Source organism: Cydia pomonella, chromosome 13 (genome assembly GCF_033807575.1).
Source record: "Cydia pomonella isolate Wapato2018A chromosome 13, ilCydPomo1, whole genome shotgun sequence".
Lineage (NCBI taxonomy): Eukaryota > Metazoa > Arthropoda > Insecta > Lepidoptera > Tortricidae > Cydia > Cydia pomonella.
The window spans coordinates 8,227,870-8,242,760 of record NC_084715.1 but is presented as its reverse complement, the minus strand read 5'-3'; the positions used below and the strand labels follow the sequence as shown (position 1 = coordinate 8,242,760).

Below are 14,891 nucleotides of genomic sequence, written 5' to 3'. Positions count from 1 at the left end.
TTGAATCCTAGGCCACTATAGAACCTTGTCGCTTTAACTACTAGATACTTGACACGCATCACTCAATAAGCACTGTCGTAGAAGTCATTATGGCATGGTTCTATAGTGGCCTAGGAATCAAATTGGTTGACTGTATGTAGCGAATATTAAGATTAGCTGTACTAATTTATTATAGCCCTCTTTTTTAGTCGTTCTTTGTAGTATTAAATTATTCCTTCGCCTGTGTTCAGGGTTGAGGCTCGATAAACTTTTAATTGAATAAAGTTTGTCACCGAAGGTAATCTGTTTAACAAATAGATTTTAAAGACTTGCTTACAAGGACAATAGGTCTACTGTTTAAATTACGGGAAAGTAAATACTAACAAATAATTCATTAAAAAATTTAACGTTTTCTTTTTTAAAGAACTGAATAGAACTTCTTTCTTTTCTTGTTATACAGGCTGTCCGGTAATTATGGACAATCTTCTTACCACTGACAGGGCGCCTTAGGGAGCCCAGAAAATGGACTTTTAGGCCTAGGAAAAGTTTTGTGGTTTTCGAGATAATCTATTTTCTGTATTTTCAATAGCCAGCACTCTACTTCACTTTAATGACCATCTAGGCCATTTTAGGGTTCCGTGGCCAAATGGCAATTTTATTTGTAAAGATGTAAATATAAAATGAAATGAAAATGAAAATTAAAAACGATAGGCACTGCCTTTTGCCCTTTGTCTCGTCTTGGCGGGGGCACGGCCGTGCTTCTAGATACCCGAAAGATTCCAAGCGTAGCGCGTGTTTCGTGAAGTAGAATCATGAGCGTTGCGAGTGTTACAAGGCACGAGGGTTAAACAAACTTTGTCTCCGAGTGAAACAAAATTTTTCACCACAACAACTATGAAATACCAAAAAAACCAAATCAAATCAAAAAAATGTATCATTTAAAAGTCAATTCTACAAGCTAACATAAGAAAACAACTCAAAATTTGCATCTGTTTACTTTGCCCCACATGTGGATAAAATGAAAATTTCTCATTCACAATCAAGAGGGCCTTTAAGTACCAGTTGGTGTGGTGAAAACATTTTTTTTAAGTTTTTTTGTTGTCACCTCGGATTTTTATTCATACTTCGGTGCGGTGGTTAGAAGGTTATCCAGTAATTACCGGACACCCGGTATATGCTACGCCAGCAACACTAGGGTAGCATTAATACTTTAAATCATGTGTGTATATGTATGTATGTTACTTTATTGCACATACAGGTTAACATACAAAAGTAAACAAAAAATAAATGTTATGTACAAAAGCGAACTTATCCCTAAAATGGATCTGTTCCAGCTAACCTTCTTAATCATATTGTGGTTATAAATTTATGATTCTGATGTTACGTTCGCTCGTGAATATTGTTGCGCTCAAACCTACGAGTGGTGTCAAAGTCGCACGTGTCATAACAATAACAAAACAAGTTACCAATATAACCTTAGAATCCGCCTCTAGCATCCTAAGGCCCACACATACAAATCAAAAATCCAAAATTTGCCAGTGAATTTTGAACCTATAGTTGATTTTATTTCATTTGCAAATGGAACGATACAAAACAACTCTGTTCCAATTGAATCTGATTTAAATTTTATCGAACTGAATAAGTCCTATATGGGGCTTTACGAGGCTAGAAACGCAGCGCACCTAAAACCTAATATGAAAACATACATTTTTTTTTATACTACGTCGGTGGCAATCAAGCATACGGCCCGCCTGATGGTAAGCAGTGTCCGTAGCCTATGTACGCCTGCAACTCCAGAGAAGTTACATGTGCGTTGCCGACCCTAAACCCGCCCCCCCTCGTTGAGCTCTGGCAACCTTATTCACCGGCAGGAACACAACACTATGAGTAGGGTCTAGTGTTATTTGGCTGCTGTTCTGTAAGGTAGAGGTACTTCCCCAGTTGGGCTCTGCTCTAGATCTGGAATGACATCCGCTGTGCTGTGCCCTACCACACAAAGCGAGATGACATTCGCAATGCCCATACCTCTCTTTTGGACGTAGTTTAAGGACGTACCCGGGTCCACATCTAACAAACACTTCGTAACTGTCTGTAGCATCAAGTCTCTAGAACTCATATTTATAATCCGCTTGTACAAATACCGCAAGATGTTATTTGCAGAAATGCAATCTGACGCTGCGCAGTACAAAATAAACATTACCTAAGTCACCAGACCGCAGTAATGTACCACACCCGAATTCAGAAGGTATACACGAAATTTATGTTAGTTGTGACACACAGAAGATTAAATATTTAACCTTGATATCCACTACGATAACCTTTTGTCATTATAGATAACCCATTACTTTATCTGATGGTATACGTACCTAATCAGAATATTATGACAAACACAGAAGGTACTCCTCCTCTATGTTTAAATCGATATTCACTTCTGTTTGTACTTTCACTAGTTCGATAAATTTAAAAGTGGAAAAATTATCGCCTTAGATGAGTTTTGAACTCACGGCCTCTGAATCGATACTCTAGCGCTCTGCCAACTGAGCAACCAAGACCTCATCCATAGCCGGTGAATCTTTCCACCCTCAGGATCTAGGGGAATTAAAGCTAAGCTTCGAGCAACTCGCGGACGTTTCTGCTTGTTAAAAAGAATCAAGTTAGACATATTCTAATTTCAATGTTTAATGTTTATATTACACTAATATATACTAGGTTTTTTATTCATTCCTTACTTTTACTGATATAGAACACAACACTTTTGTTAATATTATTCGATTTTAATAAAAGTTAGACGTGGTATAATTTACAAGCCTTTCTTACAAATAGGTACCTAAGTCAAAATGACAGAGCCTTTATAAAGCAGAGGGAATATGATTTTAAACTTTATTTTAAAGTGATAGGGTTCAATTTTGCATGAGTCCTGACACCATTATGTCTTAAAAAGGGTAAATAGTAAGCCAATATTTAATAATTATATATAAATATATTTTTAATAATAATAATATTTACAGTACTTATATGGTGCTACTTTACCGCACTAGTGCGAATATTAGCATATTACGTTACTGTGTCGAACATTTAAAGGGCCATATGTACTGTAAAACGTTGTACGATACATGTGCGAATAGGTAATTTTTCGCACTTGTATCGTAATGTACTATTTTGTACGAGGTAACTCTTAACCTTCTGGCTGTATCTCCCTCGTTTGCAATAACGTTAGAGCGATTTCAATCCGCCAGTTTTATGGCCTTAGAGGCGCCTTGAGCACAACTGTATTATTCAACTCCATACAAAGCCCATATTCAGGACCTAAAATTCAACAAAAAACAAAAAAACACACCAATTCATTATCGGACATCAATGGGTCACACTCGAATAATTGAGCCCGCACTCCAGAGCGAGAGAGCGCACGCAGTCAATAAGTTTTTCAATATCATATTGTGCGTCATTTGAAAACAATGGCTTTGAGGATAAAGTCTATTCTACTTATACACGGGTTCAACGGAAACATGTGAAGTGTTTTTGTGACAACGTCATAAAGATAGAAGCTTCTAAATAAATGTCGCATGGGACAAACATATACATACTATATAGATGTGTGTATTATTGTCGATAAGAAGTTAATAGACCTGCAACAGTATTTCACATAACGAAGCCGCACAAATATAATATTATACTTTACTTCGCTGTCTGCCGGATGACAATGACAGGCAGAAATCTCGCTCCACATAAAACCAACAACTGCGTCGTCAAAATGATTTTATATTTTAAGATTTTTATTATTATATGTATGTTAGTTTGTAAGGTATATAAGGGCCTTTGTTGCTTGAAAATAAATGATATTTAATTTTTATTTATAATAAAAAACTAAGTAAAATCAGATCAAGAAATATATGTACCTACTCGTAGTTATAAACCAAAGCGTTTTAAGTGCAAAGGAAAATTAATTTTCTTCAATAAATTCAAAACGTCGTGAATCTAATATTGGTTATGTTTAGTGTAGAATTACAAAATATTAACATTAGTTCAACATAAACAATTATAAGTTAACTTAGCAAAGACTATTTGCCAAGTAATCTGACACCGCACTCAGCCAGACTTGGCTGTCGGGACTATCAAGCGAGGTTTAGGCAAGCAGTAAAACTAGCAAGCTGACTTTAGGTGGAAACTAGAATTGTGTAATTAGTAAATGCAGTAAGCTTCAGTACTGCACGCAACAGTTCCTAGAAAGGTCTTACGTACGGTCACGTCTGAAAATATTGATACGAAAAAAGCGCCTATTCCACCTATCCCTACTGCGATATCCCCACCAGTGTGGACATATGGAATATTTTTTCCATTTAGTTCTACTGGTAGGGATACATGGAATCGAGTTGTCCATCTGTCCCTCCCAGTTTTTAATGGTAGAGCAAGATGGAATTTATTCCATTTATCCCAATCACTTTCCCCCTAGTAGGGATACATGGAATTTCTTCCACTTAGCCCAATCACTTTCCCCCTAGTAGGGATACATGGAATTTCTTCCACTTAGCCCTACCTAATTGCTGTTTGGTAGGGCAATATGGAATTTTCTCCACTCAGCCCGACTTTACTTGCTGTTTGGCAGGGATACAAAAAAAACGGCACCCTGTTACTAAGACTTCGCTGTCCGTCTGTCCGTCCGTCTGACATGTGACTGTATCTCAAGAACCGTGATAGCTAGAAAGTTGAAATTTAGATTCCCAACCCATCTCAACAGGTTTTTCATGATTAGTGCAAATAAGTAAGGGCCAAAAGAGTTAATATATGTATGTTTAGATATTTCAGATATCAGTTTTACTCTACATATTAGACTTAACTGACGATGACGCGAAATAAACACTCTAATTTATATAAGTAGGTAATAAAAAGGTTTCAAGTAAGTGCTGATAAAGAAATATGGCCAGTAATACAAGTACGTCATTTAAAAGTAGATAAACAATAATATAATTCACATACTGACAGATGTCATATCGTTTAATGGAAATTTGTATTTATAGAAACACGCATTTTATGTACAATGCCTAGGGAAATAATAATATTACAAAGGGGTCGGGGCGAAGTATTACTTAGCGATGGTTATCAATATCACCGTAAAAAAATCTACAAAAATGCCGAATACTGGAAGTGTGTAAAGACTAAAAGTACAAAATGTGTCGGATCGGTAACAATTAAAGTAAGTTTTTATGAACTCCGTTTCATCTTATTTCGTTATGGTTTTTAATTGTTTGTTTGCTTGACTCAATAAGTTACTTGTACGCTTCCTATAAGTAAAGTAATGTAAACCTTTTTATTCTAGGAGCGGACTATTTTAAAAGAAGTGGCTCATTCGTCATGGTGTTTGAAAGACGTAGCGAAAAATGAAATTGACATACGCCTAAGTAATTGTAAAAAAGAAATTGCTGCAAGCCCTGAGATTCCGGTTCCGACAATATTTGAAAACATCGTCGCCGGGATTGAAGACGACGGGTTAGACTTGGTAGGAAATATTCCGCAATTCCAAAATATTAAATCAGCAATGTACAACCACAGAAACAAAGTTGCAGGAACAAGGAAAATGTTTTTCAACAACTTGCAAGAATTAGAAGTACCTCCTGCATATCACAAATTCCTCATTGCTGATTATCATCACAATGGCGTACGAATAATTATATTTGGGGGTGAGTGGGCAAAAGATTTGTTGACGGAGCGTAAAGTTTTTTTTCTAGACGGAACATTCAAAATCTGCCCTAAACCGTTTACCCAACTGGTAACAATGCATTGCGATCTTGGAAGTTCAATGGAGTCAACATTAATAATTCCGACGATATATGCATTATTACCAGACAAGAAAACAGAAACATATAAAATCATGTTTAAACTTCTTAAATCTGCAATCCCAGCTTGGAATCCTGCGCAAATAATGGCAGATTTTGAACCAGCTATTACCAAGGCCATGGAGGACGTATTACCAGGCATTAAAAAGGACGGATGTTATTATCATTTTACAAAAGCTATATGGAAAATGGGCAAGGAGCTAAAATTAACTAAAAATAAAGAAATGAGACGTATAATATCACTATCAGCTGCGTTGCCATTGCTGCCCTTTCACAAAATCAAGGGAGGGTGGTCTTATATTGAATCGCAAATGAGAAGAGAACTGAAAATGGAAGATTTCCAACATTATTTTAAAACATTTTGGCTCAAAAATGATAACTTCATCGCACAGTGGTGTGTATTCAGATATAGACACAGAACCAATAACTACGCAGAAGCGTGGCATTTTAAAATAAACGATAAAAATAACAGAAAAATTAGTTTGTATGCCCTTTTAAAAAAACTGTACAAAAATTCTGTTGTTAATAGAAACACCTATTTGGCAATTACCGTACAAAAAAAGGCACCTAAAAAGAGAGGAATGAAATACATACTTCGAGATCAGTTCATTGAGAATGCTCAAAACCAATTAGTGGCAGGAAATATAACAGTGGGCCATTTCTTAGATATGTTAAGGTAACTGAGGTAACATGTTAACTGTGTATAAATAAAACTATTCTTTTGGTTTTGTTTCTATTATTTCGTTATATGTATATAAATGCCTGTTAATATAGTTGGAAATAATTCCGCGAGTCCCCGCCAGGTAGGCAGTCAGTATAGATTGTTGGAAATAATTCCGCGAGTCCCCACCAGGTGGGCAGTCAGTATAGATTGTTGGAAATAATTCCGCGAGTCCCCACCAGGTAGGCAGTCAGTATAGATGGTTGGAAATAATTCCGCGAGTCCCCACCAGGTGGGCAGTCAGTATAGATTGTTGGAAATAATTCCGCGAGTCCCCACCAGGGGGGAAGCCAGTATAGATGGTTGGAAATAATTCCGCGAGTCCCCACCAGGTAGGCAGTCAGTATAGATGGTTGGAAATAATTCCGCGAGTCCCCACCAGGGGGGAAGCCAGTATAGATGGTTGGAAATAATTCCGCGAGTCCCCACCAGGGGGGAAGCCAGTATAGATAGTTGGAAATAATTCCGTGAGTCCCTACCGCAGTGGATTTCAGTAGGGATAAATGGAATAATATCCCTACCAGTAGAACTAAATGGAAAAATATTCCATATGTCCACACTGGTGGGGATATCGCAGTAGGGATAGGTGGAATAGGGGAAAATTGCGCCAAAATATGTATACACGACTTTATTGCCCATATATTAAGGTAGTGTATACATATGACATATTTTTGGAACATTTTTCGTATCGATATTTTCAGACGTGAATTAGTCAGCGTCAAATACTTTGTAGCAACCAAAGTAGCCAAACAGTTCGGTACACCATATATTTAGTTGGTGTACCGAACTATTAGGCCACTTTGACTGCTACGAAGTATTTGACGCTGACTGTACGTAACAGAAATATAAAATAGAAAATATTTATCACCGCGGCCGGCAAAACGTCCCACTTTGTCGCTTGCCATTAGGACAAGATTTGCTTGTATCTGTATACGAATAACCTGTCAATGCGTCCTTATGGCAAGCGACAAAGTGGGACGTTTTGCCGGCCGCGGTCACATTTTCTTATAAATAGTGCCACGAACGGTTTTAATAACTATAATAATAATATATAAATTACCTCGCTGGCTATCACTTTCTATATTACACACTACCTATGCGTCTTTTATTTATTTATTAGTGACGAACCATCTTACGTCGCGTAGTACTGAATTAATATTGTAGCGTTATTAATAATAATAACACCGTAAGCGCCGACCGCCATAATGTACCTTTCCCTAGGAACGTCACATTTTTTCATCATCCCGGAATTTCATTACACTGTCTTTTAGTGAAGTGCCGTAAGTTTTTTAATACAATGCAAAAGATTTCACGAAAATCCATTCAGAATGCTCAAGGTTCTTGTTTTTTGCATTTTTATGTATGACGACCCTTCACTACAACAATACATACAACATGCAACATGTTATATACTCGTACATACAATAGATTTAGATTTCTACAAAAAACCTCAAAAACTCTATAGGAGTCTTAAGAACAGAACTTCCAAAACAGGGATAAGTTTCGTCACCCTAAGGGCTATAACTAAGATATAGTACCTAAAGTTAATGTTAAGAGGTAATAACGTCTAAGACGGTTACTTACTTCAAGGTAAATTATGATGAAGTACCGTTTCTGAAACATTCTCGCCCTCAGAAAAGAAAACGTAAACACAACACCTCATTAACTAGAAAGTAATTCGATTTTTCAAGAAACTCATTAGGAGGCCAGAGGTGAGCGATCACAAGGGAGGGGGCTGCAGAGCCAGTAATAAATTAAATCACGAGATGGCGCTGGTCTATACCGATCCTCTAGCAGCATCTATTAACGATAAAATCGAATATGAATAGAATTTTTGCCATCATATTAACCACAAAACTGTCCTATTTGATCAATCCCTAGTGTATATTTTTAGCTACTGCATTATTTTCTAAGCAATAACTACGTAGTTCATAACGATTACAACGCTCAGTCTAGCTAGCTAGCTAAATACATGTATGCCTTTTGTCCCGCAGGCACAGTACTCACTTCGAATTTTCAAAGCCATGTAATGACCAAAATGTTTGCTGCTGAATCAAAGTGTTCTGTTGGCGATGACCTTGGTGCCATAAATGGCACTTAACGCAAACGCGTACGTCACGTTTCGCTGTCGAATACAGTTACACTAGGGGTACTGAATCCTATTAGTTCACTATTTTTGCGAGTAGTACTTAGCAGAAATATATGTAAGTAGTTTATAAGAAACTTGATGTACTGGTTTCTTAAGAGGGAAGTATACGACGTGATCGTCCATACAAAAAGGAAAAACGTTTTTCCACTTCTAAATATTTTCCATTCTCCATGATTTGTTAGTATGTTATTGACACAAAAAATTAGGTTTATAGGTTTTCCTTTCTTTCAAAATTTGCAAAACAATTTTATTTTTAAAAGCGAAACCTATAAACTTAGAATGTATTATGCTGAAGCGAACGACATCAAAATCAAAGTGTTTTGTTAAGATTTAGTTAGTGGAAACCATTTTCTCCCGAAATGGAATTTCATATAACAAATACCGTTATTTCGCTATGCTATTCTTCCCTCTTAAAAGGAAAAGCTTCGTTGCCAATCCAATTCATATTCTATTACAGTTTTCTAGGAATATATGTAGGTAAGTTGGGAAAATTATGGCAAAATGGAGGAAAAAACTTAAGCAACTTATTAAGTCAACTTTTTTAGACATAAAATTCACTTAAGGTAGGGGTCACTCGGGCGGGTGCTTGTTTATAACTTTTGAAACCAAAGTTCACATCATTCTGCTCAAGTAAATTTGTATAAGTTTTTATTTAATTTTAGGTGGTCTCATGGTCGCTTTTTAGGGTTCCGTAGCCAAATGGCAAAAAACGGAACCCTTATAGATTCGTCATGTTTTATCACTTGTCATGTCATGCATCAACGTACTTATTAGAACGTGACAGGTCATTATTTAGGGATGATAAAAACCGACCATCTTAGCCCTACTGCAGTACCAATCGTTTATAAAAATCATGCAAGTTTGAATAAACTGTTATGGATTACAGTTTACTAATTCCCACCACAGCACTTAATATGGTACACAACAAGTACACACAAATGCTGTGTGTAAATTTTGTCGAAGGTGCCCTCTTTGTGGATGCTAACAATAAGTTAAGTCAAGTGTACGGCATGTACGGTTTGCATTGCACCAGTTTTCTCGATCTAAGGTCGTCAAACGAACAGGACTATTAACACACTTTGACTCCCTTTTGAGCATAACACGAGGAGAAATGAGTAAGAGAAAGATTACCTTGCACTATGGCTCTCTTGCGATCTTCGGCCTCAAAACACTCGTCTGGTGAAGTGGGTTTATTGGTGTTGTCCCATGGATATGTCTCCATCTGTAGACAACAAATACCTACTATATCCATATCAGTTAATACCAGGCGGTAGTAGAGAATATGCAAGTTACGGAGAATTCCCTAAATGCGGGAAATATTATTAGGAATTTATGGAAAAATTCTTCTTTTCCTTCCTTGCATTTGTCCAGGCTTATTGCCACAGCTCACGGGAACCTGGAGCCCGTTTTTCACTTAATCCTAAAATTGGCGTACACGCTAGTTTTTACAAAAGCGGCTGCCATCTGACCTATCAACCCAGAGGAGAAACTAGGCCTTCTTGGGATTAGTCCGGTTTCCTCATGATGTTTTACTTCACCGAGAAGCGATTGATAAATATCAAATTATGTATTATACATAAGTTCCGAAAAACTCATAACTATTGTTAATAATCTATTTTCTCCATTATGTCAATATCCAGAGAGGGAAATGGGGATAACATTCATATAGAGAATCGGTCGTCTCCTTTCCTCCCAAGAAACCATTTCGCAGCCTATTTTATTTTTGGTATCAGTACCACCGATTCCATGAGGAAGGAAAAAAATACACAAATAGAACACGAAAGTAATGTATGAAATAAAGTTTAAAACACGTATCGTTAATAAGGATCGCATTACAGAAAAAACATGAAAATTCTTTTGGCTTTATTTTAGTTTTGTCTTGATAAGTAGTATATAACAAAAGACTGAAAAAAAAGAGAAGCAGGGGAAGACCGAGACGAGCGTTTATGGACCAAGCCAAAGAGAAAATCAACGTAGTGATGTATAAGGAGCTCAAAACAGAGGTAGAGAGAAGAACAGCTGCATGCTATGCAGTTTGGCAGATAAGTGATCATAACCGATGTAACTTCTTTTATAAAAAAAATAATTTAAATAAAAAACAGAATGGCGGTTACTACCGACAAGAACCAGGCTCTTAAATATTATGATGATGATATAACTAGACTATAGACTTTTGTGTTTAAACAACTCATGAAGCCTCTTTTAAAACGGACGAGTGAATATTAATACCATTAACAATCGTTTATAATCCTGCTATCAAGAAAGTTAAAAAAACGTTCCTACTTTATTCTTTTATTCATAGTCAGCACTAACATCCAAATCACTTTTGAGAAGATATTGAATAATACTTAAAACCTGCCTTGAGAGCTGCTTGGAGCTTGAGTGCACTTCAACAATATCGTCTAAGACTTGAAATAATTTTAATACTGTTAACTGTGGATTTTGCGAGTCTCCGACGATTTAGACTAATCAGCTTATAGAGAACAACAGCATCACGTTTTATGACTTGGTACAGTTGGACACAAATAAGATACTCGCGTCTAAGATAGCCCGGTTCTTAAGCTTGCCTGCTTTAATATTTCAATAAGCGTGAATGGGTTCAAATTTTCAACAAGTTCACATTCAAAAATAGAAAAATAAGTAATAAAAATAAACATGGGCCATCTTAGGCTTTATTATCGTATTATCGATAAAATTATTTCATAACATCGAAAGAGACGTGATAGTCAGAAACTTTGAAGAAACTGTCTAGAGACCATATTATTGGCTAAAAACTTCTGATTAAACTTTAACATAATGCCTAGACTACCGGTCCACCGAGATACGCCATCTTCTAACACAGACGAAGGAATATTATGATTGTCATTCGGTAATCAGTCTACGAGCAATCTAATGACTTAATAATATAATATAATAATATAAATTCATTTATTTCGACCAACTTAGGATCATATTACATTTAACTTATTATATTTAAACGTAAGATTAAAATTTAACTTAAACTAAATTAAATTAAGTCAAATATATCTACTCATATTTTAACCTATTCTGGAGAGGCTTGGACACCAGTACGTGAATCATATGACAGTGATTCAGGCACTGGCAGTCAAATCTCTCCGCAAACGCTCTCAAGATGCCGTTGGAACTAGCCCGCACCCTGCGCACCAGGGATGTGCAGCGTTTCCTCATTGTAGTGTAGAAACAGTCTACTCTGGCCTCCGCGAACATCCCCGACGCACTACAAAACCGAGGTAGTCCCATCAGCACCCTGAAAGCGTTGTTATACTGTATACGAAGAGCGTTTAATGACGTATTAAAAAATTTGAAATAATTGTAATTTGATAATGTAATATACGTCAATTCGTAACGGGCGTTTATCATTCTTAAGTGGGTAATTACACAAAAGAATACTATGGGTCGAAGTGTATCTGCATGGGCTCCCGAAGTTATAAGATAAGATAAGGTAATGGTTCTGTTAAAGTAATGGTAATATTTTATTTTATTTTTATTTTATTTTAACAACAACAAAATTACACAGCATTACAGTATATACTAATGCACTGCGAAATTTTGGACAGAAAGTATATAAATGCATACACATCAGGTACAGAATACAATCTGGGACTAAGTAGGTAGATCATTAAATTGTGTTATACATAAAAATAGAATTACAAAACACAGGAGAACCTTAATAACTAACTGAGGACGGACGGTCATCCATTGCCTCACAATGGTTTTTGCATTGCTCACAAATTTGCCTCCAATTACTGGCAAAAAGATCGCAGTCTGGAGCCGACTGGAGAAGTGCGTTGATGTAGTGCAAAGCACGAACCAGTGGTGATTGCCTGTACGCCTTCGTGCGTGCTTTAGGAGCCGCAAGTAAGTCGCGATTACGAGGCCTAAAATTGAACTTTGCGACGGACAGAGAAGGGATGAGGAGGCGTACCAGCTGTGAGACCAGCTGAGGGCAGTCTGAATCTCCACGTAATATTCTGCACGCGCCGATCATAAGTGCATAATTACGCCTCACTTCTAAGGAGTTAAAACCCAGAGTTCCAAGTAAATATTTTGTCGGGTAAAGGAAAGGATAATACCCATAGACTTTTTTAAATAAAAATCTTAGAAAAGTCTTTTGGATTTTCTCCAGAAGCAAAGCGTAAGTGACCTCATGGGGGTTCCACACCACAGACGCTGCCTCCAGTTTACTCCTAACTAGAGAGGTATAAACAATCTTGATAACAATCGTGTTGTCAAAATCACGAACGTTACGGATGACAAATCCCAATCTCCGATAGCATTCGGTAGCTAGGGTTCTCATATGAGCATGAAAGTTAAGATGCGGGTCAAATATGACACCTAGGTCTTTAATAGTGTCAACGCGGTTAATTAATTTCGTTCCTAACATGTAATTACCAACTAGCGGACTACGAGATCGGCTAAAAGACATCACAGAGCACTTCTCAGGGTGAAAAATCAGTTTGTTTGAGATACTCCATTCATATACCCTGTTAATATCTTCCTGGAGCGATTCAATGTCAGAAAGTTGTTGTAGACCATAAACAAGCTTTAGGTCGTCGGCGTAAAGAAGACATCGCGCACATCCAGGGAGAGACGCCAAGTCGTTGATCATAACGCCGAACAGAAAAGGGCCTAGAATTGAACCCTGGCTTACTCCGGAGCGAGTATGGTAGGAATCGGAGACGAAGCATCCGTGCTGCACGTACTGCTGCCTATCGCGTAGATAACTCGCAAAAAACCGGAGCAGTTTTGGCGAGAAACCGATGTTACATAGCTTCCTCAGTAGTATATCGTTATCTACGCGATCAAAGGCTTTTTTAAAATCAAAGTACAGCACGTCTACCTGTATCCCCCTATCCAAATGCTCAGAGATAGAGTCTACTAGGGTTAAAAGGTTGGTCTCGACAGAACGCCTAGGCCTAAAACCATGCTGAGCGTCACAGAGATAGGGCTGCACTTGGGAGGCTATATGGTTGTTTATGATAGATTCAAACAACTTTGCAATAGAGGAAAGAATCGCTATGGGACGATAGTTTTCAACCTTGGTTGCTTCGCCTGACTTTGGAATCGGCCGTACCCGTGTTACCTTCCAGTGACTCGGGTACTCCCCAGCACGTAGGGCTAGGTTGAAAATGTGACATATAGGTTGTGCTAGCCAGTCTTTGCAACCCTTTAGAATGTACGCCGGGATAGCATCAGGACCCAGTGAGCTTTGAGGCTTCAGACAAGCTATGCCAGATTTTACATCCTGAAGGGATATTGTGCCGATATGAATCAAATTAGCAGTGTTCGACCGATCTTGTTCAATGGTTTTAGAGGGGTCAAGTAATGGTACACAAGGAAGGAAGACACTCGAGAAGAAGTTTGCGAAAGCCTGAGCCGCCTCTACACCCTCATAAGGCTTCCCATCGCATAACACTCGGTTTTGAAACCCACCCTTACATTTTAAGTTGTTAATATGTTGCCAAAAAACACGAGGATTACCAGTGATGTTGGTCTGAACACTGCCAATATAGCTTTCATAGGCTTTTGATGTTCTCGACTTTATATCGGCTCTGAGTTTGGAAAATCTGGTATATGCTTCTGTTTCTCCAGTTTGTTTCCACTTTCGGTGAAGAAAAGCCTTCCGTTGTATGTCTCTTATAAGATCAGCTGTAAACCAAATCGGATACCGTCTACTGGGCTTACTGGACCTTCTCTTCCTGGGTATGCACAAGTCAAAAAAGCCGTACGAATGATATGAAACGAGGAAATTGGTTTTATACGAACAGAATATTACAATAATTAGAATGTTAAGAATTATATTATTGATTGAAAGCCACATTTGTTATGATAAGAAACATTATGTAAATATCGTATTTTTTTTGGAGGTCGGTTGACATAGAGTATTCAACGCGAGAAAGCTCTTTGTTTTATGCGTTCATAAATACGATTACTTATAGCACCTTTGTAATTTTACGAGCCCTGCATACGAGGTGCTTGTTATGGCTGGCTCATGCCACACCGATCCGAGCCCTAACTGATTTAGTGAATTACCTATAACTAGTATGTTACGCGTAAAATTAAAATAAGCTTACATTGACAGAGATTGCGCATAAAGGGTCTAGCAGGCTACGCTAATAAGAGTGGCCCCCACGAGGAATTTGGTTATACTTTAAGGTGGAGTAGTGGCTGGACCTAAGAACACTGTATG

The 14,891-nt window shown here is 37.5% G+C and overlaps 1 protein-coding gene across 1 annotated transcript in view; it reads right to left on the bottom strand.

The window, feature by feature from the left end:
- LOC133524099 (uncharacterized) overlaps positions 1 to 14,891 on the bottom strand; it is a 171,866-nt gene that overhangs the window by 78,661 nt on the left and 78,314 nt on the right. The window contains exon 23 of the mRNA XM_061859943.1: positions 9,812 to 9,902. Coding sequence (XP_061715927.1) covers positions 9,812 to 9,902 — 91 coding nt within the window. The remainder of the gene's footprint in view (positions 1 to 9,811; positions 9,903 to 14,891) is intronic.